At 41.2% G+C, this 24683-nt stretch overlaps 2 protein-coding genes across 3 annotated transcripts; one reads left to right on the forward strand and one right to left on the reverse strand.

Annotated features, from left to right (window-relative positions):
• Positions 1-1006: 1006 nt before the first annotated feature.
• Positions 1007-6000, reverse strand: c9h15orf40 (chromosome 9 C15orf40 homolog). 2 transcript variants are annotated; one of them, XM_041796037.1, is made up of 5 exons: positions 5754-6000; positions 4304-4433; positions 4087-4214; positions 3697-3857; positions 1007-1862 (listed from the first exon to the last, which is right to left on the reverse strand). In XM_041796037.1, the coding sequence occupies exons 1-4, from the start codon at positions 5955-5957 to the stop codon at positions 3768-3770; spliced, it is 552 nt and encodes a 183-aa protein (XP_041651971.1). In that variant the 5' UTR covers positions 5958-6000; the 3' UTR covers positions 1007-1862; positions 3697-3767. The 2 variants fall into 2 exon arrangements, with proteins under 2 accessions (XP_041651971.1, XP_041651970.1); XM_041796036.1 differs by having other exon boundaries at positions 1014-1862; positions 3687-3857.
• A 1683-nt stretch (positions 6001-7683) lies between these two features.
• glsl (glutaminase like) lies at positions 7684-23794 on the forward strand. The gene is made up of 21 exons (XM_041796156.1): positions 7684-7802; positions 10517-10617; positions 15302-15351; positions 16075-16171; positions 17653-17785; positions 17872-17938; positions 18175-18287; positions 19405-19534; positions 19920-19987; positions 20054-20217; positions 20376-20434; positions 20521-20565; positions 20683-20741; positions 20979-21045; positions 21116-21166; positions 21401-21577; positions 22000-22131; positions 22228-22320; positions 22399-22460; positions 22595-22735; positions 23520-23794. Exons 1-21 carry the CDS (start codon positions 7756-7758, stop codon positions 23596-23598), a joined length of 1935 nt encoding a protein of 644 aa, XP_041652090.1. The 5' UTR covers positions 7684-7755; the 3' UTR covers positions 23599-23794.
• The last annotated feature ends 889 nt before the right edge of the window (positions 23795-24683 follow it).

Here is a 24683-nt window from a genome sequence, read left to right on the forward strand (position 1 = left end):
TGCGCTCGGATCCGGGATCGGGCCCCTAGTGGGAAAGCACCCTTATTCATATCTGTGGTTGAGAGGAGGATCAGGAGAGCCACATCCATTTCCAGAGAGGGGCGTGGTCAGGGGCGGAGTCAGACAGCTCATTAACATTTAAGCCACAGACAGAAACAGCTGGTTCTGAGCAGGGCTGAAACAGAGGAGTTTTTAGACATGCAGAAATCAAAACTGGAGTGTTTTTACAGCAACAAACTTCACAGGCATGCTTTAGGACCTCTGGCCTGATGTAAACTCATCTTAAAGGGTAAAATATGTGAACCTTTAAAGGCTCAAAAAGTTTTGAGAAAAAAAGAACATTTTGAAATATTTAAAATATTTATTTGAAAAAAAAAATTGCAAAAACTTAAACGAATGAATTTTTATTAGGTTAAAAATGTTTTAAGAAGAAAAAACTAGAAAATGTCAAGTTTAGAAAGGATGCATTTCTGAGAAAAACCTTTGGGATTAAATATTCATACATTTTAAAGAAGTCTCAATTTCAACATTTAAATTTAAAAATGTGAGGAAAAACTCACTTTTCAAGTTAAAAGACTCAGAGTTTTCACAAAAAATTGAAATTGTCAAGTTTAGTCAAAAGTTTTGATGAAAAATTTCAAGGTTAGTATCATTCATTTGCAAGATTAAGAATTTTAATTTTTAGATTAAAATATTTGTACATTTATAAGAAAAACTCAGAATTCTGAAATAAAATATTAATTTAGGAAGAAAAAAATGAAAAAGTCAACTTTGAAAAATCATGTTTGCACAGTAAACAGAACGGTTTTTAGATTAATAATTCATAAATTTATGAGAAAAATAGTTGAAATTATCAAGTTTACACAGTAAGAAAGATGTAGGAAAAAAGAGGATTTTAAAGTGTAAGAATCATAAATTTGTGAGAATGAGACTTGATTTTCAAGATCACGAAAAATTGTAAAATTAAAAAAAAATATTCAAAACTAAAAATCAAAATGTTTGGCAAACACCTGAAAATGATAAGTTAAAAAAGTCAAACATTTACAAGAAGCCAAACTTAGAGTTTAAGAGATAATAAAGTAAATTTAAAAAATTGCATGAGAAAAATCACAACATATGAAGACATTTGCCTCCCACAGTTCCTGCAGTTTTCACATTTATTCAGTCAACATAAAGGAACTTTTAAAGGTGAAATATTTGAATAAACTTGAATAAGTTCAGGTGTGTGGAGTAGAGAGGAGCGTGTTTGCTTTTTATTCCTGTTCTCTGAAACACTCTGCACACATTCTCTCAGTCGTCTCTTTTCCACAGATTGAACTCTTTCTGTTAACGCTGAACTTCCTCTTTTTGCTTTCATAGTCGGGTATGTAATCTTTGACTCTAAATCTGATATCAAATTCAGGTTTAAAGGATTTTTCTTTGTTTCCATCACCAACAGCAGGTTTATTCAGTGTTTCCAGCCTGAAAATGCATTGACTTCAGAGTTTAACAGTAGTAACACAGCGCCACCTACTGCCTTCTTACTGGTGTGGAATTTTCTGTCTTTTTTTTAATCCTGAAGAACTTCAAGTCTTCCCTCGATAATAAAACCTTGAGGAATAAGACGTAGTCACATGGGTCCATTTAACTTTTATTAAAGGAAAAAAATCTCTTTAAACCAAAAACATGACCCACATATAAAGCTGTTTTTTTCTCCAAACATCCAACATAAAATCATCACATCCAGCCTGCAGACGAACTCTCTCTGTCCTGAAGCTGCAGCAGAACCACGGATGGAAACGAGCCCGGCTCATCGGTTTGTTTCCATGGTGACGCTCCTTCTTTCAGGAGTCCCAGTAACCAAACTGGTCCAGCTGGACGGCCTGGATGGATGAAAAACACGACATATGTTATCATGATTTAACCCTCTGTTCTCTAAGAGGAGAATCCACTTTTTTATTGATATGCAGCCATTTAAGTGTCAGAGGTAGGGATGCACGATATTATCGGTTTGGCATCGGCAGAAATTTCTGCCGATATTTACATCCAATATTTTGGCTGTGAATATCAGCGTATCACAGCTGTAAAATTTGGCCATTTATACCAGTGATACTCAACGTGTGGCTCTGGAGCCTCACGTGGCTCTTTTATGTCTTGATTTAAATATAAATGACCCCAGAAAATTTTAAAAAAGGGAAACTTTTGTGCCCTTTTTCACCTTTTTTTTTGCCACTTTTCATCTATTTAAGCTACCTTTTGCCATTAAATACAACTTTTTCCCCAGTATTTTTGCCCATTTTTGCCACTTTTTCATTTTTTTTATCACTTTTATCCCATTTTTGCTTATTTAAGCTTTTTGCTTTTTTAAAGCATTTTGCCATTAAATAACTTTTTCCTGTTTTGACACTTTTTTTCAACTTTTAACCCCTTTTTTTACACTTTTATCCCATTTTTGCCCTTTTCAACCATTGTTTTCACCACTTTTCGCCCATTTAAGCAACCTTTTGCCATTAAATACCACTTTTTTTCCTATTTTTTGCCCATTTTTGCCACTTTTGGCTGCTTTTTGCCCATGCAAGTCACTTTTCACTCATTTTTTTGCCATGTTTTGCCACTATTGGACCATTTTTTCTACCTATAACTCATTTTTTTGGTCACTTCTCAACCATTTTTGCAACTTTCTGACCCACTTTCCGCCTGTTCTTCCCCATTTTGCCCATTTTTGTTGCTTTTTGACCATTTTTTGCCACCTTTAACTTTTTGTTATTGATACTTCAAGGTGTTTTTGCCACTTTTCACCACTTAGATTGTGGCTCTTGCAAAGTTATTTTTCAACAGTTTGGTTCTTTGGTTGAGTAGAGTTGAGTAACACTGGTGTATACTAATAAATTTGTGTTTTAGTCTGAACAGACAGACCTATGTCAGGTGAGGTCTTTTTCTTTATTTATCCTCATTCTTTAAACTTTAAAGTGTTTTTTAAGTACTGAAGTTTGTTTCTTTGGTCATCCTTAAACCTTAAAGTGTCCAAAAGGACTGAATTTTTTTTCCCGAAAAGCCTATTCAAATATTGGTATCAGCAAAAATGAATCTATAAATATCGGCCTATCGGATACTGGCATAAATCCAATATCGTGCATCCCTAATTAGAGGTTATTTGCGGTCATGTGATCTGATAAAATAAAGTCAGATGGGGGACAGGAAGTAAAGAAAAGCAGCTAGGAGTCTATGTGAATGGAGGAAAGTTTGTCTGTTAAAGCTCTAGGTGGACCTGCATGCTGTAGGTTTCAGCAGAAAGTCTCAGCTATGACCCCTACACACAGTGGTTTTCACCACAGGTGAACTGGTTTACCTGGAGAGGAGGTGATCCAGATCATGACTTCATCCTACAGACCAATAGTCCTGAGGCTTACGACTACTTCATGCTTGGCTGGGACGGTGACCTCAGACTGACAGCAGCATTTTGCTCTGGTGAGTGTATTTGCTTGTTGATAACTGGTACACTCCGCTGCATCGCTCTTTGATCATACACTAAAGGAGCCAAGCTGGTGTTGAGGTTTTGCTTTTATGTTTCCTGATTTCAGTGCTTAGCATAGCTGTCCTGACAAAAACGCTGGCGTTTTGAGCACTCATCATTGTGCAGAAATGACTTCCTGTCCCCATCTGGAGTTCTTCTGTAAACATCCTATGAATAACAGAGCTCCTCCCACCTAGTCTTACTCTGTCCTCCTCTCAGCAGGCAGCTTGTTTCCATCCTCCTCCTCCTCCTCCTCCGTCATCACTCCCTCTGGTCAGCCTGCAGCCTGTCTGAGCCTCTGCAGCACCTCCTCCACGCTGAGAGAGGAGTCCACTCTGATCAGTTTATCCCTGGACCGAGAGCCCTGAAAGAGATGAGAGGACAGAGGTGAAACCCTGCAGAAGAAATGTTGTGAAGGAGGAAGATGGCGAAGGCTAGAAAGAGCAAAGAGACGGGGCGAGTCAAGGAAAGTTTTACAGATGAAAATGTTAGGGGAGTTGCAACTGGCTCGTCATTTACCCTTCAAACGTGTTCAAAATAGCGAAAGTGTCAAGTTTAGAGAGTCTAAGTTGTCTTGAATCTGAGTCAGTAACCTTGTCCAGAGAGATGTGACTCTTCTTCAGCTCCAGGACTTCAGCCAGGTATCGAATGAGCTCCGTGTTTGCCTCCCCGTCTGTAGGAGGAGCTGCTATAGCCACACCCACCGCCTCTGCTGAAACTCCTGCAGGAGAAGAAGAAGAGAAGATGTTTTACAGGGCTGTGCAGCAGACACAGACTCAGTCCTAGTTTCATTAAGACTACATCCCTGACCTGTGATGCTGCTGTGTTTGGAGCCGGGTTTAGCGTGCACCGTGATCGTCACCGCTCCACTTTTATCTCGAGTCACTGGAGATGAAGCTTCAGTCGGAGCTGCTCCAACATCAGCCGGCTGTTTTTTCACCTGTTTGACAAAAAAAATAACTTAGCTGTAGTCTGAATCAGTGATTTTTGACTATTCTATCCTCAGGACCAACCACCTCCTCTCAGCTGAGAAACCACGACCCATATTTATGTAATCTTTACACTTTATTTAATACAAATCAGGCAGTTTAGATGAGGACTGAACAGTTAATATTAAATTGGACCTCAAACAGTTCTTAAATGGAAGGACATGCACGTCTGTTTAAGGTGCATTTGATCCTCTACATTAGTAAGATTAATTCACACATTTTGCATCAGAGACGGCTTGATACACATTTTATAAACAGATTTAGGAATAAATCACCTTTATTGATTTAAACACTACTAGTTTCCAATTTTTCCTTTTCTTTTTGCCATTTTTTTTCCACATTTTTTGCCACTAATTGCACATTTAATCTACCTTTTGCCAGTAAGTAATACTAGTTTCCAATTTTTTTGCACATTTTTGCCACTTCTTTTTTCCATTTTTGCCCTTTTTCACCAGTTTTTTTTGCCACTTTTTACCCATTTAAGCTACCCTTTGCCATTAAATACCACTTTTTTCCCACTTTTTGCCCATTTTGACACTTTTTTTTTTTACCATTTTTTCCACTTTTCACACTTTTAATCTACTTTTTGCCATTAAAGACTTCAAGTTTCCTATTTTTTTGTCCATTTTTGCTACTTCTTTTAGCCACTTATATCCCATTTTTGCCCTTTTCATTATTTTTTTTTGCCACTTTTTGCCCATTAAAGCTACCTTTTGCCATTAAATACCACTTGTTTCCTATTTTATGCCAATTTTTGGCAAACTAGACTGCTTTTTGCCCATTTTAGTCATTTTGTCACCAGTTTTTTTCCCATGTTTTTGCCACCTTTGGACCTTTTGTCACCTGTAACACATTTTTAGTCACTTCTTACCCATTTTTTCCTACTTTTAGACTCTTTTTCCACTTTTTTTCCCCCTTTTTCACTCATTTTCACCCATTTGTGCTGCTTTTTGACATGTTTTGCCACCTTTAGCTTATTTTTATTGATACTTGAAGCTGTTTTCACCGCTTAGATTGTGGCTCTTGTGAAGGTATTTTTCATCAGTCTGTCTCTTTGGTTGGGCAGGGCTGAGTAACACTGGTCTATAACATGGTAAATATATTAGTAGGCTGTTTGACCCTGACTTAATGAATGTAGCTAGTTCAGGAGTACAGAAACGTCCAGTCACCTAAGGTTACCTAAACCTGTTTTACTGTGATAACTAATAGCTCCATAGAAATCCTAATGTGCTCTGGTTAAATACAGAAACACAGGAACAGTAATAACGAACCTGTTTGTCTTTTTTAGGCATCTTTCTGTCTTTGGAGTAACTTCTCACCGCTACACCGGTCAGAGCAGCCTGGCCGTTAACGGATAACCGACGGCTAAACACCGGGGTGATGACGTCACATAAACGTTTATCCGTTAGAACAGGTAAGAGTTCCGAGAATCCCCCCAAAATACGATTAACAGTGAAACCTGAGCGGAAACACATCTACCTGCTAGCTGCTAGCTAGTGGACTGTTAGCTACACGCCGCAGCGGAAGTGGCATAGATGTAAACATTATAGTATCCGCTTTCAAAATAAAAGCCTCAGCTTTTTATCATCGGGGACAAAAGATTTAAAAAAGCTAATCAAAATCATTGTCATTTCCCGTTAAACATGTCCAGATCTACTGGGTAAAATTAAGCAGAAATCAGACCGTTTTCACATCTAAACCATCAGTCTGGTCCTAGTCATACTCAAATGACACTCTTTCATGTTTTCATGGATCAGGATTCAAGGATTTTAATAGAAAAATAACACCGTGAAAAATAGAATAAAGTAACATAGGAATACATGACATTTTTTACTCTATAACACTTTATATAATATATTTTAACCTGTACCAGCGTACAAAAATAGAAATCTGGATCTCCCAGTTTTGGCTAATTTGTTGTTTTTTTTATGACTAACAATTGCTGGAAAACTTTTTCAGACTGTCTAATTGTACAAAGATGGCAAAGTTGCATATTTGTGCTTGTGGTAGGTCTTGGCTGATAAAAATAGTTTGAGTTAGAATAGTAAAAGACGCTCTTTTAGGCTCATTCCCTATATAATAAAATATTTTTTCTGTTAAATTTTAAGTCGTGGTGTTCAGCTGTTGGGACCCAACTGGCAGGGAGAAAAGGTTTCCAAGTTCTACTCACTTTTCCAAAAGCTGCCAACCACAGCCTACTATAAAAAGGTGAAAGGGCCCTAGCTTCACCGACGTTCCATCCTCTGCCATTAAATGATGCTATCTTTAAGAACCTTGCAAACGTTCCATCCTTGCCTTTTAAAGGCAGATGAAAAATGACATCCTTTTCTTTTGAAAGACGATGTCATCCTTTAGAGTCTATAAAACATGCCATCCTTGCCTTTTAAAGATGATTTCATCCTTTAAAGCCTATGAAAATTGTAATCTTTTTTCTTTTCAAAGATGATGCCATCCTATTTAGTCTATAAACATTCCATCCTTGCCCTTTCAAAGATGGTGTCATCCTTAGGCCTGTAAACATTCCATCCTTGTCTTTTTAAAGATGTTGTCATTCTCTAACGCCTATAAAAAATTCCATCCTTGCTTTTTGAAAGATGGTGCAATCCTTTAAAACCTGTAAACATTCCATCCTTGTCTTTTTAAAGATGTTGTCATTCTCTAACGCCTATAAAAAATTCCATCCTTGCCTTTTGAAAGATGTCATCCTAAAGCCTATACGCATTCCACCCTTGTCTTTTTAAGAAGATGTAGTCATTCTCTAAAGCCTGTAAACATTCCATCCTTGCCATCCTTGTCCTTAACCATTTTGTTTGCCTGAATGCCTCAACAGTGAAGTAATCCAACATTTTTTAACCATTTGGGTGAACTTGCCCTTTAAATCTCGGCCTTTAGCATGTTGTATATAAACATGATGGTCTCCCCTCATTCTGGGGCCTTTGGGTTCAATCTTTCTACTCATTGAGGCATTTCCTTTGTTCAGGTTTCTCAGCATGCATCAACAGTTTTCTTGTTCTTTAAATAGTTATTTTCTCCTGGCATCTCTCCATCATCGTACATTTTTTCCTAATTTTAGCTGCTGTGTGTGTGAGTGTGTGTGGTGGCGTTTGTGGCGGAGCTGGGAGTGTCTGCAGCTGGGACTCTTTCTCCTCCTCGCTGCACCGTCCCATTCATTAAAGAAAGTTTATAGCCTGCAGACACACTCACACAGCGCCTTGTTCTACATGAGAGCAGCTCTAAGAGAATACCTGCAGACTAACACACCTGAACGCTTCCATGGAGAGCGCTCAGACCCAGGAGGCAGAGGACGGCTCCTACCTGGGGTAAGGAACTCTAACCAAACTCTGACTCCTTTCTTTCCCTCCGTCTCTTCTTAAACAATGCTCACATTTTTCCACGGAGCTGGAAAGGCTCCAGCAGCCGTACATTCCTGCTGTGATGGTGAGGGACGAGCTGAGACGTGGCAGAGCTTTCAGACAACATGAACACGGAGAGAGAGGGCTGCAGGGGAAATCAGTGCTGGTCCCAGTTTGGTTTCAGTGTCAAAGGAAGAAATGATCCATGAAATAATGAAGGAAACATGTGAAACTGCTCGTATGTGTCAAAAAGAGGATTGTTCTTGGTAAAGAACAAACATAAAGCCTCTTAAAAGAATGCTTTAATAAAGCTTGAACCCCTAGAACAGGGGTCATCAGGTACATTTGCAGGGGTCAGGTTTAGCCTTGAGAGAGACTCTGGGGGCCGGACTTTCAAATAAACCAAAATTAAATAAATGCTCTGGTGTAATTAACATATGATTGTCTTAGTATTTGTATTTTAGTTCAAAATGCAGAACATTTTACCCACAGAACAGGCTGGGCCCCCCAAATCCCAGAGATCTGGCCCTCCCCAGTTGGGATTTAGCACCAATATGAACTCATTTAAGACACTCTTTAACCTCTTTCACTGGTTCATTTGGACATTTCTACATTGTTGCCACTCTGAACCCATTTTTGACCGTTTTTGCTGCTTTTATTTTTCTTTTTGCCACTTATTGCCCCTCCCAACCCGTTTTCACTACTCTGCCTGGCCATTTTTTTTCAATATTTTTGCCAATTTTAAACCACTTTGCCATTCTTTAACCCCTCTTTAACCACTTTTCCTGCATGTTTTATCCCCTTTGTGTCACTTTGATCCATTTTTGCTACTGTTTAACCCCTTTTTAATTAACTTTTATGAACCATTTTAACCCGTTTTTTTATGTTTTGCCTCCTTTGTCCTCCTTTACCCATTTTGCCACATTTTAAACCTCTTCTAACCACTTTTCCTGCCATTTTTTTCTCCCTTTGTGACACTCTCAAACCCATTTTCAACACTTAATCCGGCCATTTTTCCACCAGTCTTAACCCATTTTTTAAAACATACAATTTTTTAAATATTGACTTATAATGGCTGATAAGTGATTTTTTGTATAAACAGATCTAATGTTAAAAAAATTTAGTATTACTTGTTTGGGGGTGGATTTAACAGCTGCAGACATTTAAAGTCAATGTAATGATCTTCTGGGGGCCGGATATGAAGCATTGGGGGACCTGATTTGGCCCTCAAGCCACCAGTTGAGTATCACTGCCCTAGAAGCTGCAGTATGATAGAAGATGACTGCTGGCTAAGAATCTGTGACCTTTGACCTCCAAAATCTAACCAGTTCAACCTCATCTATTTACCATTTGAGGAAATATATGAGCTCAACTTGAACACACTTGAAAAAGTAGGGACAGGGTGATGTTCACCATTGTGCTGTGCAGACCAGTTCAGGACCTGGACTCTTCTCCTGTGAAGCCATGCTGTTGTGATGGATGTGGTATGTGGTTCAGCATGGTCTTGCTGACAGAGACGTTGTCTGGATGGGAGCATATGTTGCTCTAAAGCTCTCTCTACTTTCCAGCATTGATAGTTCCTTTCAGATGTTAGAGCTGCCCACGCCATAGACACTAATGCAACCCCATACCATCAGAGATGCAGGCTTTAGACCTGAGCCAGGAGAACCAGCTGGATGCTCCCTCTCCTCTTTAGTCCACGGGAAATGGACTCTGTGGTTTCCTCTGACCACAGAACAGTTTTCCATGTTTCCTCTGACCACAGAACAGTTTTCCATGTTTCCTCTGACCACAGAACAGTTTTCCATGTTTCCTCTGACCACAGAACAGTTTTCCATGTTTCCTCAGTCCATGTTAAATGAGCTTTGGTCCAGAGAAGACGGACCACAGTGGTTCTGCATCCTGTTCACATATGGCTTCTTCTCTCCATGATCAGCTTTAACTGTCATTGGTGGATGGCACGGCCAACTGTGTTGACAGACGATTTCTGGAATGTTCCTGAGCCCATGCAGTGATTTCACTACAGAATCATGCCTGTTTTAATGCAGTGGCCCCTGAGGGCACCTGAGGGCCCCTTCAGCCTTGCCCCTTGCTCTCAGAGATTTCTCCAGATTCTCTGAATCTGTTGATGATATTCTGGACTGGAGATGGAGGGAGATTCAAAGTCTTCAGGAACATTTTTCTGAGATTGTTCCACAATTTTTAGACTCAGTTTTTCTCAGATTGGTGAACCTCTGCCCATCTTTACTCCTGAGAGACTCTACCTCTCTAAAATGCTCCTTTAATACCCAGTCATGTTTCTGACCTGTTGATAATTCACATCATTAGTTATAAAATGCTCCTCCAGCTGTTTTTCATTAGTACCTCTTACTTTTCCAGCCTTCTGTTGCCCTGTCCCTACTTTTTTGAGATGTGTTGCTGCCATCAAATTCATGCTGAGCTAATATTTTACTGAAATGTTAAAATGTGTCAGTTTAACCTTTGATCTGTTGTTTCTGGTCTATTGTGAATCAAATATGAGTTTATGAGATCTGACAACCACTGACTTCTGTTTTATTTACAGTTTAGCGTCCCAGTTTTTTTGGAATTGTGGTTGTATTTCCTGCTCTCTTTGATGGATGTTGTGCTGATAGATGATCAGGTGACTATTTTATAATTCCTGACAGTCAACTGTTGTCCAGTTTGCAGAGGACGCCCTCCCTCAGGAGAAAATGGCGGAAGCGTTACGGCGGTCTGGACGGAAACAAGCTGCTGGAGCCCAATAAAGAGGCCGACATTAAAGGTGTGTCTGAGAGTTTAACACCCGGTCATTAGTGGTGTGAAACGCCTCCTCTAGTGGGCGGAGTCTGCTGGTATCTAAATACAGGTGCCGCCCACTCATAACCACAGAGCTGCTGATTGGCTGTGAGACTCCCAGGCTCGCCCCTCTGGGTCTTTATTTTCTTCTGAGACGTTGAGACTGAGACCTGATCCAAGTTTAGAAAACAAACCCCAAATCCCAAACTACTGCTCTGCTCAGGAACTCAGCTGTTTCTATTTTAATCTCTGTGTGTTTACGGTTTCACACAGACAGCAGACGGCTCTGATTGGCTGTTTTTAGATCAGCTGATTGCTACTTTCTTACTAACAAACATGTCTGAAGGGAGGATCAGGTTTAGAGTCTAGAAGCAAAGTGGAATCTTCTGGTGTCAGAGCAAAACCAACAGGAACTGTAGAGACTAAACTCTGAGAGAATCTGTCTGCAGTCAGGTTCATTCAGTGATTTTAACAACCAATCAGCAACAGCCTGAGAGCTTCAGGAGAGTTTCATAAACACATGAAAAGACAGGAGCAGAAGGAGGCAAAGAAACACTGCAAAGCTTTTAGAAAGCATGCTGCTGCAAAAACTTAGATTTTATCATCAGGTAGACTGAATCCTCACTGCAGCAGAGCTTCTCAGCTGTTCCAGCCTCTGGACTCTCCTTCAGGTTTGGTGACAAAAGCACCACCCACATTTCCAAGGGTTTTCAACCATGCACGTTTAGTAAATAAAGAGTTGGACAGAAGATCTTTGAGGAACAGAATTTATGACAGAAAAACATTTACACTCTATTACCTATGACAGTGTTCCTCAACCCTGCTCAACCAGAGAGCCACACTGTTGAAAAATACCTTCACAAGAGCCACAATCTGAGCGGTGGAAAGGGGCAAAAACAGCTTGAAGTAGCAATGAAAATAAGTTAACGGTAGCTAAAATGGTCGAAAAGTAGCAAAAATGGGTGAGAAGTGACAAAAAATGAGTTAGAGGTGGCAAAAAATGGTCCAAAAGTGGCAAAAATGAAGAAAAAAGTGAGTGGAGAGTGACTAAAATCGGCAAAAAAGCAGTTAGCAGTGGGAAAAATGCACAAAAAATAGGCAACAAGTGGTAGTTAGTGGCAAAATGTAGCTTAAATGGATAAAAGTGGCAAAAATTGGTAAAAAGTGGCAAAAAGAAGTGGCAAAATGGGATAACAGAGGCAAATATGGGAAAAAGTGGCTAAAAGAAGAAACACAAATGTCCAAAAAAGGAAAAAAGTGTAGCTTAAATGGGTGAAAAAGGGCAAAAATGTTTTTTTTTAATCAGGTTTCTGGGGGAATGATGCAGTTCATCCAGAAAGTATTCACAGCGCTTCCCTTTTTCCACATTTTATTATGTTACAGCCTTATTCCAAGAAGGAATGAATTCATTTTTTCCTGAAAACTCTAAACACAACACCCCAATGACAATGTGAACTAAGTTTTTTTGAAATTTTGCAGATTTATTAAAAATATAAAACTAAGACATCACATGTACATCAGTATTCACAGCCTTTACCACGAAGCTCAAAACTGAGCTCAGGTTCTTCTTGTTTCCACTGATCACCCTTGAGATGGTCCTACAGCTTAACTGGAGTCCACCTGTGGTAAATTCAGTTGACTGGACATGATTTGGAAAGGCACACACCTGTCTATATAAGGTCCCACAGGTGACAGTGCATGTCAGAGCACAAACCAAGCATGAAGTCAGAGGAACTGTCTGTAGACCTCTGAGACAGGATTGTCTCAAGCACAAATCTGGGGAAGGGTACAGAAAACTTTCTGCTGCTTTGAAGGTGCCAGTGAGCACAGTGGCCTCCATCATCTGTAAATGGAAGAAGTTCAGAACCACCAGGACTCTCCTTAGAGCTGGCTGCCCGTCTAAACTGAGCGATCAGGGGAGAAGGGCCTTAGTCAGGGAGGTGACCAAGAACCCGATGGCCACTCTGTCAGAGCTCCAGCGGTCCTCTGTAGAGAGAGGAGAACCTTCTAGAAGGTCAACCATCTCTGCAGCAATCTACCAATCAGGCCTGTATGGTAGAATGGCCAGACGGAAGCCACTCCTTAGTAAAAGGCACATGGCAGCCCACCTGGAGTTGGCCAAAAGGACCTGAAGGACTCAGACCATGAGACACAAAATTCTCTGGTCTGATGAGACAAAGATTGAACTCTCCGACATGAATGCCAGGCGTCATGTTTGGAGGAAACCAGGAGCCACTCATCACCTGGCCAATACCATCCCTACAGTGAAGCATGGTGGTGGCAGCATCATGCTGTGGGGATGTTTTTCAGCGGCAGGAACTGGGAGACTAGTCAGGATTGAGGGAAAGATGAATGCAGCAATGTACAGAGACATCCTGGATGAAAACCTGCCCCAGACTGACCTCAGACTGGGGCGACGGTTCATCCTTCAGCAGGACAACGACCCTAAGCATGTAGCCAAGATATTAGAGGAGTGTCTTCAGGACAACTCTGAATGTCCTTTAGGGGCCCAGCCAGAGCCCAGACTTGATCTCTGGAGAGATCTAAAAAATGGCTGTGCACCGACGCTCCCCATCCAACCTGATGGAGCTTGAGAGGTGCTGCAAAGAGGAATGGGTGAAATTGCCCAAAGACAGGTGAGCCAAGCTTGTGGCATCATACTCAAAAAGGCTTGAGGCTGTAATTTCTGCTAAAGGTGCATCAACAAAGTATTGAGCAAAGGCTGTGAATACTTATGTACATGTGGTGTCTTAGTTTTTTATTTTTGATAAATTTGCAAAAATTAGAAAAAAACCCTAGTTCACTTTGTTATTATGGGGTGTTGTGTGTAAAATTTTGAGGGAAAAAAAAGAATGAATTCCATTTTGGAATGAGGCTGTAACATATCAAAATGTGGAAAAAGTGAAGCGCTGTGAATACTTTCCAGATAAACTGTATTTCAAATTCAGACATAAAAGAGTTGAGTTCACATTGAGTATCACTGGTCTATGATAACTCGTACATTTTAGCCACTTTTCCAGGGATCTGAGGAAAAACAATTTCTTACCGTGGTAAAAGCAGCAAGAATAGACGATAAATGAGTCTAAATATTGATAAAACATTTACCCAAAGATGCATGTTCTTCATAGTCTTTTGGCACCATTTTCCTCCAGACTCACATTTGTGACCCTCTGAAAACTGCTGCATGACCCACTTTGTGGTCCTGACCCACCAATTGAGAACCACTGCTCTGAAGAACCCTGGCTCTTGGTGCACATGTTAGGAAATGGTTGAGAGATTTGTGCAGCTAATCCTAAGGGTCTGTTAATTTGATTGGCTAGAATAACCAACAGGAACCTTCAATGTGAGAACGCTAACCCTGCAGGATCAACGTGAGAACCCAAACCCTGTAGGATCAATCTGAGAACCCTAACCCTGCAGGGTCAACATGAGAACCCTAACCCTGTAGGATCAATCTGAGAACCCTAACCCTGCAGGATCAACATTAGACCCCTAACCCTGCAGGGTCAACGTGAGAACCCTAACCCTGCAGGATCAATCTGAGAACCCTAACCCTGCAGGATCAACGTTAGAACCCTAACCCTGCAGGATCAACATTAGAACCCTAACCTTTATGATCAACATTAGAACCCTAACCCTGCAGGATCAACGTTAGAACCCTAACCCTGTAGGATCAACATTAGAACCCTAACCCTGCAGGATCAACGTTAGAACCCTAACCCTGTATGATCAACATTAGAACCCTAACCCTGCAGGATCAACGTTAGAACCCTAACCCTGCAGGATCAACATTAGAACCCTAACCCTGCAGGATCAACGTTAGAACCCTAACCCTTTAGGATCAACGTTAGAACCCTAACCCTGTAGGATCAACATTAGAACCCTAACCCTGCAGGATCAACATTAGAACCCTAACCCTGCAGGATCAACGTTAGAACCCTAACCCTGCAGGATCAACGTTAGAACCCTAACCCTGTATGATCAACATTAGAACCCTAACCCTGCAGGATCAACGTTAGAACCCTAACCCTGCAGGATCAACATTAGAACCCTAACCCTGCAGGATCAACGTTAGAACCCTAACCCTTTAGGATCAACATTAGAACCCTAACCCTGCAGGATCAACGTTAGAACCCTAACCCTGCAGGATCAACATTAGAACCCTAACCCTGCAGGATCAACGTTAGAACCCTAACCCTTTAGGATCAACGTTAGAACCCTAACCCTGTAGGATCAACGTTAGAACCCTAACCCTGCAGGATCAACATTAGAACCCTAACCCTGCAGGATCAACGTTAGAACCCTAACCCTGCAGGATCAACGTGAGAACCCTAACCCTGTATGATCAACATTAGAACCCTAACCCTGTAGGATCAACCTGAGAACCCTAACCCTGCAGGATCAACGTGAGAACCCTAACCCAGTAGGATTTTTTGCCCTGTAGGATCAATGTCTCAGAGAACTGAGGAGAAAGTCAGAGGTTTCTGACTTTAAATGCAGATGATCACATTTATTGACCCTGATGTTTCAAGTGTTCGACTCTCTACCAGAGCATCACTCTGACTCTGTGTTCGTGTTTCTCTCTGACCTCAGAGAGCTTCAGCTAGTGCTGCGTCCTCAGCTCTAAAACATGCTCTGATCAGTAAAGTCTCTTTCTTTTCCTCCTTTAGATGATGGAGGGACGACAGACGAGAGTCAGCAGAGGAGCTCAGAGAAGACGGTGAGCCTGCCTCAACATGCCAGACTCTTATTATTGTTTCTCCTCCTCCTCCTCCTCCTCCTCCCTGTCAGAGACCTTTCATTTGACTCTACAGAGATCTGACTCAGGAGAAAAGCAGCTCTTAATGTTAGGAGATATTTACTCAGAGACCTCATTCACAGAAATCCTGATGGTTTTAAACCTTTTCTTCTAGAATGTTCTGGTTCTAGAGAACTCTACGGTGGTTAATGCTGAGGCTTTGACCAGCTGCCGTTAAACCAGCTGTAAAGGCTGAAACCATCCCTGGAGGGAAAAGTGAAAACACAAACAGCTGTTTGCTCTTTAAAGCTTCTAGACTGTACTGTTAAAATGATCCTTTTCCTTAGAGAGGCCTCTGATCTGGTGAGAAAACGTTTGGCCCCCCAGTGAAGTGTCTAGACAGTTCTAATGGGGGTATTAGAGTAAGGACCCAGGCCCTGATACCAGTCCACCTGACCCCAAAGTCCAGCTCCATCCATCAGTGTGAGGAAGTGAACCGTACTCAGGCATTGTCAGCTACTATTATGAAAGTGACCTTTGACCTTTGGCCTCCCAAATCACAGTTTTTCCTCCAGTCAGAGGGGACTTAGCGAGTTTACAGCAGCTCCTTTCTTGTGTCCATCCTGACTTTATTCCTGTTTTCTTCATTGAATTAGAGATTTAAATCAGTCTGTTCTTGTGTTGATGTCTTGGTTTCTTTTTAAGGATGCAACACCCCGTCCAGCTCCCAGGAGCCAGATCCAGACCGCTCTCCAAAGTCTGGTCCAGAAGCCGGTCAGCCTCGTCAGTCCAGGACCTGCAGGTACAGCAGGAGCTTCAGGAGATCTTTATCCAGAGAAACATTTGCACAGAGGTTGTTTGCGGTCCTGTGATTTTTATTCCATTTTTGCTGTTATTTAATCCACGTTTAAAAACCCAGTCTGGTACCAAATTCAGAACCATTTAGAGGTCAAAGACTGGCCCTGACCCTGAGCTGAGCCACATGATCCAGATCTCTAAAGAGAGACGGATTTTCCAGACATGGACACCAGCTGTGGACACGGATAGGTTAGGGTTTACTGGGACAAACTGGACTAAACTAAACCAGACTGCACATGTGAGAGGTGTAGCTCTTTTACAACAGCAGCAATAACCTCTCCAGATCCATGTCTGTCATCAGGTGGATCCACCCTTCAATGGATCCTGCTTCCTGGTCAGAGAATGACCGGACAGTCAGTGTACTTTCTGGCAGATCCATTTCCTGGTTGAACCCAGACTGGAAAAAACGGGAGAAACACTCGTTATTCCATTTTTTTGTTTTTTGACCAAAAATGGAAAAGCGTCTTGTTTTTCCTTTTTTTTCATTTTCGGTCAAGAACGGAACAATGGAATAACAACTCGTTTTTTCGTTTTTCCATTTTTGGTCAAAAATGAAAAAAACAGAATAACAAGAGTTTGTCCTGTTTTTTTCCCATCTGGTTAAACCAGGGAATGGATCAGACAGTACACTGACCCTGGACCAACTATCATCGGGGTCTCTTGTCCAGAGAAAAGTTTGAGCATTCAGCATTTATTTGGGGCATTCTGTTGATTTATTTCCTTTATCGTGTTATTCGTATGATAGAAGTCCATACAGGTTGTTTGCTGGACTGACATGACAGCTGACTGTAGAGGTCCCCTCAGTTTACTCCTCTACGCCTACACGCCTACGCCTACAGCACCATGTCTGATTTTCCTGTAATGAAAGTGACAGACTAAATGTTCGTCCAATCACCATCTGAGTTTTTATCATTTTAAAAGTTTCTCCCCTTCCCAAACGTCGTCTATGGCCTTGGTTCTCAACAGAAGTGGGTTGCAAAGCCATTTTCAGTGGATGTGTGCCTGGAAAACAGATACTCTGCCAAAAACATATGATGTGCTTTTATTTTGAAGGGTATGTTTCCTTCTCTTTGTTTAATTACATCTTGTGTTCCCTCTCAAGTCCAAACTGCCCCGTTAGAACCCTTTGGACTGAAACATTTCAGAAACATGGGTTCTGACTGGTTGAAGAGGTGGTGATGGTTCCTGATGCCAGACTAGATGAGGACCACTGGACTAAGTAATGTTGCCCAGATGGATGTGAAATAAATCCCACACCCTGGATATGTGGAACAGCTAGTTTGGTTCATGCAGAAACAGAATTAAAAACGTTATTTCTGCAAAACTTTAAATGTCTCTTTTTTGCTCGGATGTTGAAACTTGGTGAACATGGTGACTGATAATATTAACACCTTTTGACCTTCTGACCATGATGAAATGTTCCAGTGGCCACGGTGTCAGCCAGTAACGGCGGTCTGAAGCCTCCTCTCCCTCAGGCGGTGGTCCAGCCCGAGGACCGAGGCTTCCCCCCTACCCATCCCTGGTTCCCTCCCCAGCAGAGTCCGTCCAAACGCAGGGCGTAAGTCTGATAGAGAAATATTTCCCTAAAATAATCAGCTGTTTGCTTAGAATATGCTGATGTAAAGCTTTGATTGAATGTTTCAGGGCTGCTGATGTTCTGTTTGACAGCTTCTCCTCAGACGGAAGAATCAACGTGAACCACTTCTTTGAGGTATTTACATTTGAATGGTATGACAGTAGGAAGTTTTGCAGGAAGTCTAAAAGAAAAATCCCCCAACATCCCTAGGGTCACAAACATTCTGGCTTTGAAAAACGATGTCATCCTTTGAAGCTTTAAACATTCAGTCTTTTCACTTGTCCTACTTTTTATGGAGCTAGTGTGTATCTGCTGTGGTAGCTCAGAGGTTTCAGGAACGCTCTGCGTTTGCCTGTTCTGGATGTTTCCAGGCCATCTGGAGCTCTGGTCTGCACAGGTCTGACCCTCGGCTCAGAGAGTGCTTCTTCCATCTGAGGAAACTTCAGGACGCCGAGGGATCGGTGGACAGGAACACCTTCCACAGGTAACACCTGTCCTCCATCTGTAAATTTGAACAGATTTTTGCTTCATTTATTGCCACTTCTCACCCATGCTAGCAGCTTTTGTTGAACTACATGAATGATAAAAAAAACAACAACAATTTTTGTTGCTTTGATAATAGTAATTATTATTATTCAGTCAATTTATAATAGATCATGGTGTTCCTGACCTCCGTGGGTGGGCTTTTTCCTCATCACTTATGCCACTGTGTTGTACTGTATCTGTTTTTATAGTATCACATTGCAATGCACTCTAACATAACAACATAACAATGTATCATAATGTAACGTAACGTAACAAGTGTAATATAACATAATGTAACGTAATGTAAAGTAACATAATGTAATGTTAAGCTACGTAACATAACGTAAGTAACATAACGTAAAGTAATGTAATGCAATGTAATGTAACATAATGTACTGTAACATAAGGTAAAGTAATGTAAAGTAACATAAAAACATAAAGTAATGTAACGTTAAGTAAGGTAACATAATGTAACGTAATGTAATGTAACGTAACATAAAGTAAAGTAATGTAAAGTAAATTAACGTAGCATAACGTAACAACATAACATATGATAACATAACAACATAACATAACAACATTACGTAACGTAACATTATGTAATGTAGCATTGCAGAACATGTCCTAATGTATCATGTGTTTCCCTGACTTGCTTCCAGAGCATCACATCTTGCTCTTCCTCTGTGCTTCATGTTTTACTCTGACCTGAGAGAGCTTATGCCCAGCTGCTGCTGCTACGTCCTCAGCTCAACTTTTGTTGTCCTACATGAATAATAAAAATAATAGTGGTAATAGTGATTATTAGGACAGGTCTATCCTTCAACAAAAACCTCTCAGAGACATTATCCTCTCCTCTCTGTCCTCATTGAACCAATCAGGTTTCAGTATCTGAGCTGAACTCCTGGAAAATAAAGACCTGCTTTCAGCGTTATGCAGATGATACTCTGATTTATTCAACAGGCTAATTTTGGTCCTGATGTTGTTTTTTCAAACCTTTAGGTTTCAATGATTAATCATCGATGTATTATTGGTTCCCTCTCTGTCCTGTGTTTGTTTCTTGTGGTTTTCCTCTCTAGATGCGTCACAGGATTCGTCTCTCTGATCCTCAAAGCTCTGCAGGGACGATTCGTCATCCCAGATTTTTCCACCTTCACTGAAGAAACTCAGAAACTTTTCTCGAGGTGTCGACAGCTCTCATCTGTACAGGTGAGTTCACCTTCAGTTCAAACATGAGGAAGGCCAAAACCACCGTCATGTTCTGGGATTAGTTTTAGCATTCTAATCTGCAGGACCTTGAAACTTTACCCGAGAGAAGATTTAGAGTAGAGTCAGGTAGATGTATCCTGTTTATAAAGCTGCTTCATCAGGAGCAGTAAAGCTAGCATGTTGATGCTATGTATGGGAGAATTATTCAGACAGATAATCGGTCAGCCTCCGACTGGGCTCTGACCCTTGGACCAGCCCCATGATAGTCCAGGGAGAGCAGATTGTTAGGAAACTCTCACTAAATGCTACATAAATGATTCATTTCTTACTGTAAAGAACCAAACTGAACCAGAACTCTTTATGATGTTTTTGTTTGTTTAATCAGGAGAAAGAGAAAGAGAGCATGGACAGCACGAAGTGGGGCGTCTCAGTCTGCACCGTGGATGGACAGAGGTACTGAATATTTAGTTCACCTTTAAAGATGTTAAATATTTAAATAAAAGTGTTGTTCCATGTCAGGCTGTCTCTGGGAGACTGGGCCGGCTCTCTGGTCCTGGGCGAGGTGTCATGGCCGCTGGTGTACGGTGTGGCGGTGGATCTGCTCGGCTCTGAACTCGTCCATCGATACGTCGGCATGGAGGGTTACTCCAGATACGAGTCCCCCTTCACTCTCACCAAAACAGGTCTAAATATTTCTGTTTTAGGCTTTAACCCCAGATAAAGTACCATCCTGGCCAGATTTAGTTCGAGAGCAGAAGCTGGAGTTGTTCTAGAGTGTAGATAGACAAACTACACATCCACTTTGACCAGCAGGTGGCGCTAACATTGATTCTATTTACAGGAATCCCACACAGCCCGCTGACTGAGACCGGAGCCATCATCACCACATCATTACTACAGGTAGACCATCCATCCATCCATCCATCCATCCATCCATCCATCCATCCTTCCTCAGTGATGTCACTTCCTGTTTTCTCTGTGTCCAGCTTGCAGGGAGGCTTTCAGCAGCAGAAGAAGAGAAATACGACTCAGTGAGTGATACGAAGATTTGACTTAGTTCAAACTTCATACAAGAAACAACACTTTGTTTGTTTGTTTGTTTGTTTGTTTTGTTTTGTTTTGTTTGTTTATTTGTTTTGTTTGTACAGGTGTTGAATGTCATTCGACGACTCTGCAACAAAGAGCACGCCAACTTGAACTGCAGCAGGTACTGAAACTGCAGACTCGACCTTGGTACTAGATTCATGAAAGCATATTTACTTGTTATTAATATTAATATTTATTCACTGGACTAAATAACGTCAGCTCTTCTGCTGACTTGACAGGGTTATTATTTGTAGAGCATTAACCATGACTTAGAGGGGCTTTTTTATTCCTGTTTCTAATTTTCAGTTGATATTGATTAGATCAGAGAAGAACCTGAGGTATTGTTTTTGTTCTGTAGTTATCAGAGCAGCAGGAAGGACAGCATCAGACTCCACGCTCTGTCCTTTTACCTGCAGGAGAAAAAGGTGAAGCATCAGTGTTGATTTAAATGTTCTCATACTAAACCATCCTCCTGACCCGTCTCCTCCTCTTCAGTGTTTTCCAGAGAAAGTCGACATCAGCGCTGCTCTGGATCTCATGTTGCAGGTACAAACGTTCACACTGCTGCTGTTTGAGTGATCTAGAAGAAACAAAGTCGATGTTTTACATAGAAATGTAGTAAAAGGAAGTAAACGTTGGAGAGTTGCTCAAAGCCTTTTCAGTAATTCAAGTACTGCATTCACAAATATCTGATTGATGTGTTGGTTAAAATCACACATCTCCTAATTTTGATCTATTTGTTCTTATTAAAAACATTCCTCTGTGCCTCTCCTGTGTCAGTGCACCTCCACTGAGATCACGTGTGAATCTGGAGCAGCCATGGCCGCCTCATTGGCCAATGGGGGCCTCTGCCCTCTGTCAGGTGACCAGGTGCTGTCGCCGGCTGCAACACGGAGCACGCTGTCCATGATGCAGGTGGCAGGGATGAAGGATTACTCTGCCAGCTTCCTCTATAAGGTACGAGCATTGATATTTTTACAGAAGAGTAGTATTTTTTTTAAGTTTTAAGACTTACTGTGTACCAACATCCTTTTGTAAAGTTCACCAATGAAACCAAGGCGCTCATCGTCTTCTTTTCTTTGAGGATGTTTTAAATCTCAGTGTGCCATCTTCAGAAAGAATGTGCACACATAAAGTAAACTGTTGAACTGTTTTTATAAAGTCTGTGCTGAGGTTTCTTACATGGTTTTGTTTTCTAGATCTGCTACCCTCCACCAAACAGCACGCTCTTTTTCTTGATATTCCTGGTTTCTAAAAGCTCTGCAGTCTTGTGTTTTTCCACTTTGACATTTGAAAGTGCCCAAAGATTCACTCTATTATTTGCTTGATTCTTAAATTCTGGTTTTTGCTCCCTTCATGGTTATTTTATCTCTTTGCAGACGTCGATACCGGCCGTGTGCAGCAGTCACGGCGTCCTCCTTGCCGTGGTTCCTGGTGTTTTGGGTCTGATGGCGTTCTCTCCAGAGTTAGACGCCTGTGGAAACCCATGGAGAGCCATCCACTTCTGCCAGGTCTTAAACTTCATTTCAACTACAAGCATGTCTTTATAAAGTCTGTTTCTTCTGAGGGTGGTTGGTGGTGTGTTTCTGATGTGTTTGTGTTTTCAGGAGCTGATCTCCACGTTTCAGCTGCACAGTTTTGACATCAGGACTCCGTTCAGACAGATTCTGGCGTACCGACAGTGGAAGGCGGAGTCTGAGGTCACAGCACGAGTTTTATTCAGATTTTATATGTCTGCAGAATCAGAGTTTAAATTAAACGTCTCCTCTTCTCTGCAGGGGTATCAGATCATGAACGTCCTGCTGGCAGCGTTCAGAGGAGACGTCCAGGCTCTGAGGAGGTGAAATCAAACTTCACACTTACTAAAACGTCATCGATAAGCCCTAAATACCACTTTTTGTTTAGTAAAATGTGTTTAAGGGAAAATTTTTATGCAGAATGTGTCAGTCAAGAATCTCCTGTGGTGTTCTGCAGGTACTTCCTGTCTGGAGTGGACGTGAACGCCGTGGACTACGACGGCAGGTCTGCTCTGCATGTGGCGGCTGCTGAAGGTCACACAGAGGTCATACGCTTCCTGCTGGAGAACGCCGGAGCAAACCCCGCCCTCAAGGACAGGTGAGACCAAGGCTCCTTTGGCTTCTTCCAAAAATCTAGACCAATGTTACTCAACCAAAGAGCCAAACAGTAAAAAAAAAATCCTTTACAAGAGCCACAGTCGAAGTGGTGAAAAGTGGCAAAAACAGCTGGAAGTAGCAAAAAGAAATTAAAGGTGGCTAAAATGGTCTGAAAGCAGCACAAAAGGGTGAAAAGTGACAAAAATGAGTTGGAGGTGGCAAAAACCGGTCCTAAAGTGGCAAAAATGAAGCAAAAAATGAGTGAAAAGTTACTAAAATGGGCAAAAAGCAGTTAGGAGTGGCAAAAATGCACAAAAATAGGCAACAAGTGATATTTATTTGCAAAAGGTAGTTTAAATGGGTGAAAAGTGGCAGAAAAAATGGTAAAAGAGGGAAAAATGGGATAAAAATGGCAACAAGAAGTGGAAAAATGGGGAAAAATAGGAAGCAAGTGGTATTTAATGGCAAAAGGTAGCTTAAATTGGTAAAAAGTGGCAAAGAATTGGGAAAGTGGCAAAAATAGGAAAGAATAAGAAAAAAGTGGCATTTAATTCCTAAAGGTAGCTTAAATGGGTGAAACAGTGGCAAAAAGGGTGAAAATGGGCAAAAATCAGTCAAGAGTGGCAAAATGCACCAAAAATAGGCAGCAAGTGATATTTAATGGCCAAAGGTAGCTTAAATGGACAAAAAGTGGTAAAAACTGGATGTTTGCAGCTTCAGGATGTGTGAAAGTAGAACTGCCGTGTCTGAACAGTCAGTGTGATGTAATTCTCTGTTTCCACCAGGTGGGGGAGCTCTCCACTGCAGGAAGCCAGGAGGCACAATAAAGAGGCTGCAGTCCAACTTCTGCAGGGAGCCATCTGAACCATAACACCCGCAGTCTGAGCTTGGTGGAGTTTTCTGGAAAAACTCTGATGAATTAAACATCTTTGAAAGTCTGAGACATGGACGAAGAGCTCGGGGCAGACCTGTAACTCTAATGAAGCTGCTCGTCTCAGCTTCATGTCCATGTTTTCAGGCCTTCCCTCTCTCTGTCAGTGCAGTAAAGAGTTAAACTTCACTTTGATTTAATGAGATTTTTCTTTGTGTGTGGCTGAAAGCGTCTCCTGCAGCTCTGTTTGGTGGAGAGGATCATTAATATTCTGTTCACATTCACTCTTTTCTTTTGATTTAAAAACACTCGACTGGATCTGCAGATAGATTCTGTTTACGCTTACAGACGGGATCTGTTGGTTCATTATTATTTCTAACCATAAACTTACATTTACATAAACCGACAGCCAATGACAGCTCTTTTTATTGACCCCAAAAAGACCAGATGAAGCTGAGGTTTGTCATGGTCAGGATTAATGCGAGTTTTTATTTAATAGAGGACCAATTTTGAGTGACATTAACCCTTTACCTACTGAAGCCATGTATGGAGGACAATCCACCACAGCACTGAAAACTCCAATGAAGCCTTATTTCACCCACACACGTTTCCTAAGGTTGCCAAACAATGCCTACTATTCAACAGAGACAGAGGGAAAAATCTCACAACATCCCCAGCTTCGCCAACTCTCCACCTGTCTTTGAATGACGTCATTCTTTAAAGCAGGGGTCCTCAAGTACATTTGCACAAGGAGCAGATTCTGGATTCAGGTCTAACCTGAGAGCCTGACAAGGTCAACATTTAACCATAACTGTCAACCTCATTTTCATCAGTGATATATATATAACACTGATGAAAGGCAAAAATGATGAGTTTAAAGGCTCAAATCTGAGATAAAAATTCCTACTTTTTAGTTCAAAAGCCCAGAACACGATATTAAAAATAGAAAAATGTTTTTAAAGAGCAAATATATGAGGAGAAGGTTTGAAATCAGAAGTCTGAAAGATCAAAATATGAGATCAAATTTGAAATCATGAGTTTAAAAGTCAAAATATGACTTAGAATATCAAATTGTGAG

The sequence above is a fragment of the Cheilinus undulatus genome, linkage group 9 (assembly GCF_018320785.1).
Source record: "Cheilinus undulatus linkage group 9, ASM1832078v1, whole genome shotgun sequence".
NCBI classification, from domain to species: Eukaryota; Metazoa; Chordata; class Actinopteri; order Labriformes; family Labridae; genus Cheilinus; species Cheilinus undulatus.

Coding starts and splice junctions, on each gene's coding strand:
- c9h15orf40 (XM_041796037.1), bottom strand. CDS start 5,957: ATGTGTTTCCGCTCAGGTTTCACTGTTAATCGTATTTTGGGGGGATTC. Junction 4,215..4,303: donor CAAACACAGCAGCATCACAG/GTCAGGGATGTA, acceptor CTTCTCCTGCAG/GAGTTTCAGCAGAGGCGGTG. Junction 3,858..4,086: donor GTCACATCTCTCTGGACAAG/GTTACTGACTCA, acceptor CATCTCTTTCAG/GGCTCTCGGTCCAGGGATAA.
- glsl (XM_041796156.1), top strand. CDS start 7,756: ATGGAGAGCGCTCAGACCCAGGAGGCAGAGGACGGCTCCTACCTGGG. Junction 15,352..16,074: donor AGAGGAGCTCAGAGAAGACG/GTGAGCCTGCCT, acceptor TTTCTTTTTAAG/GATGCAACACCCCGTCCAGC. Junction 20,435..20,520: donor TCACCACATCATTACTACAG/GTAGACCATCCA, acceptor CTCTGTGTCCAG/CTTGCAGGGAGGCTTTCAGC.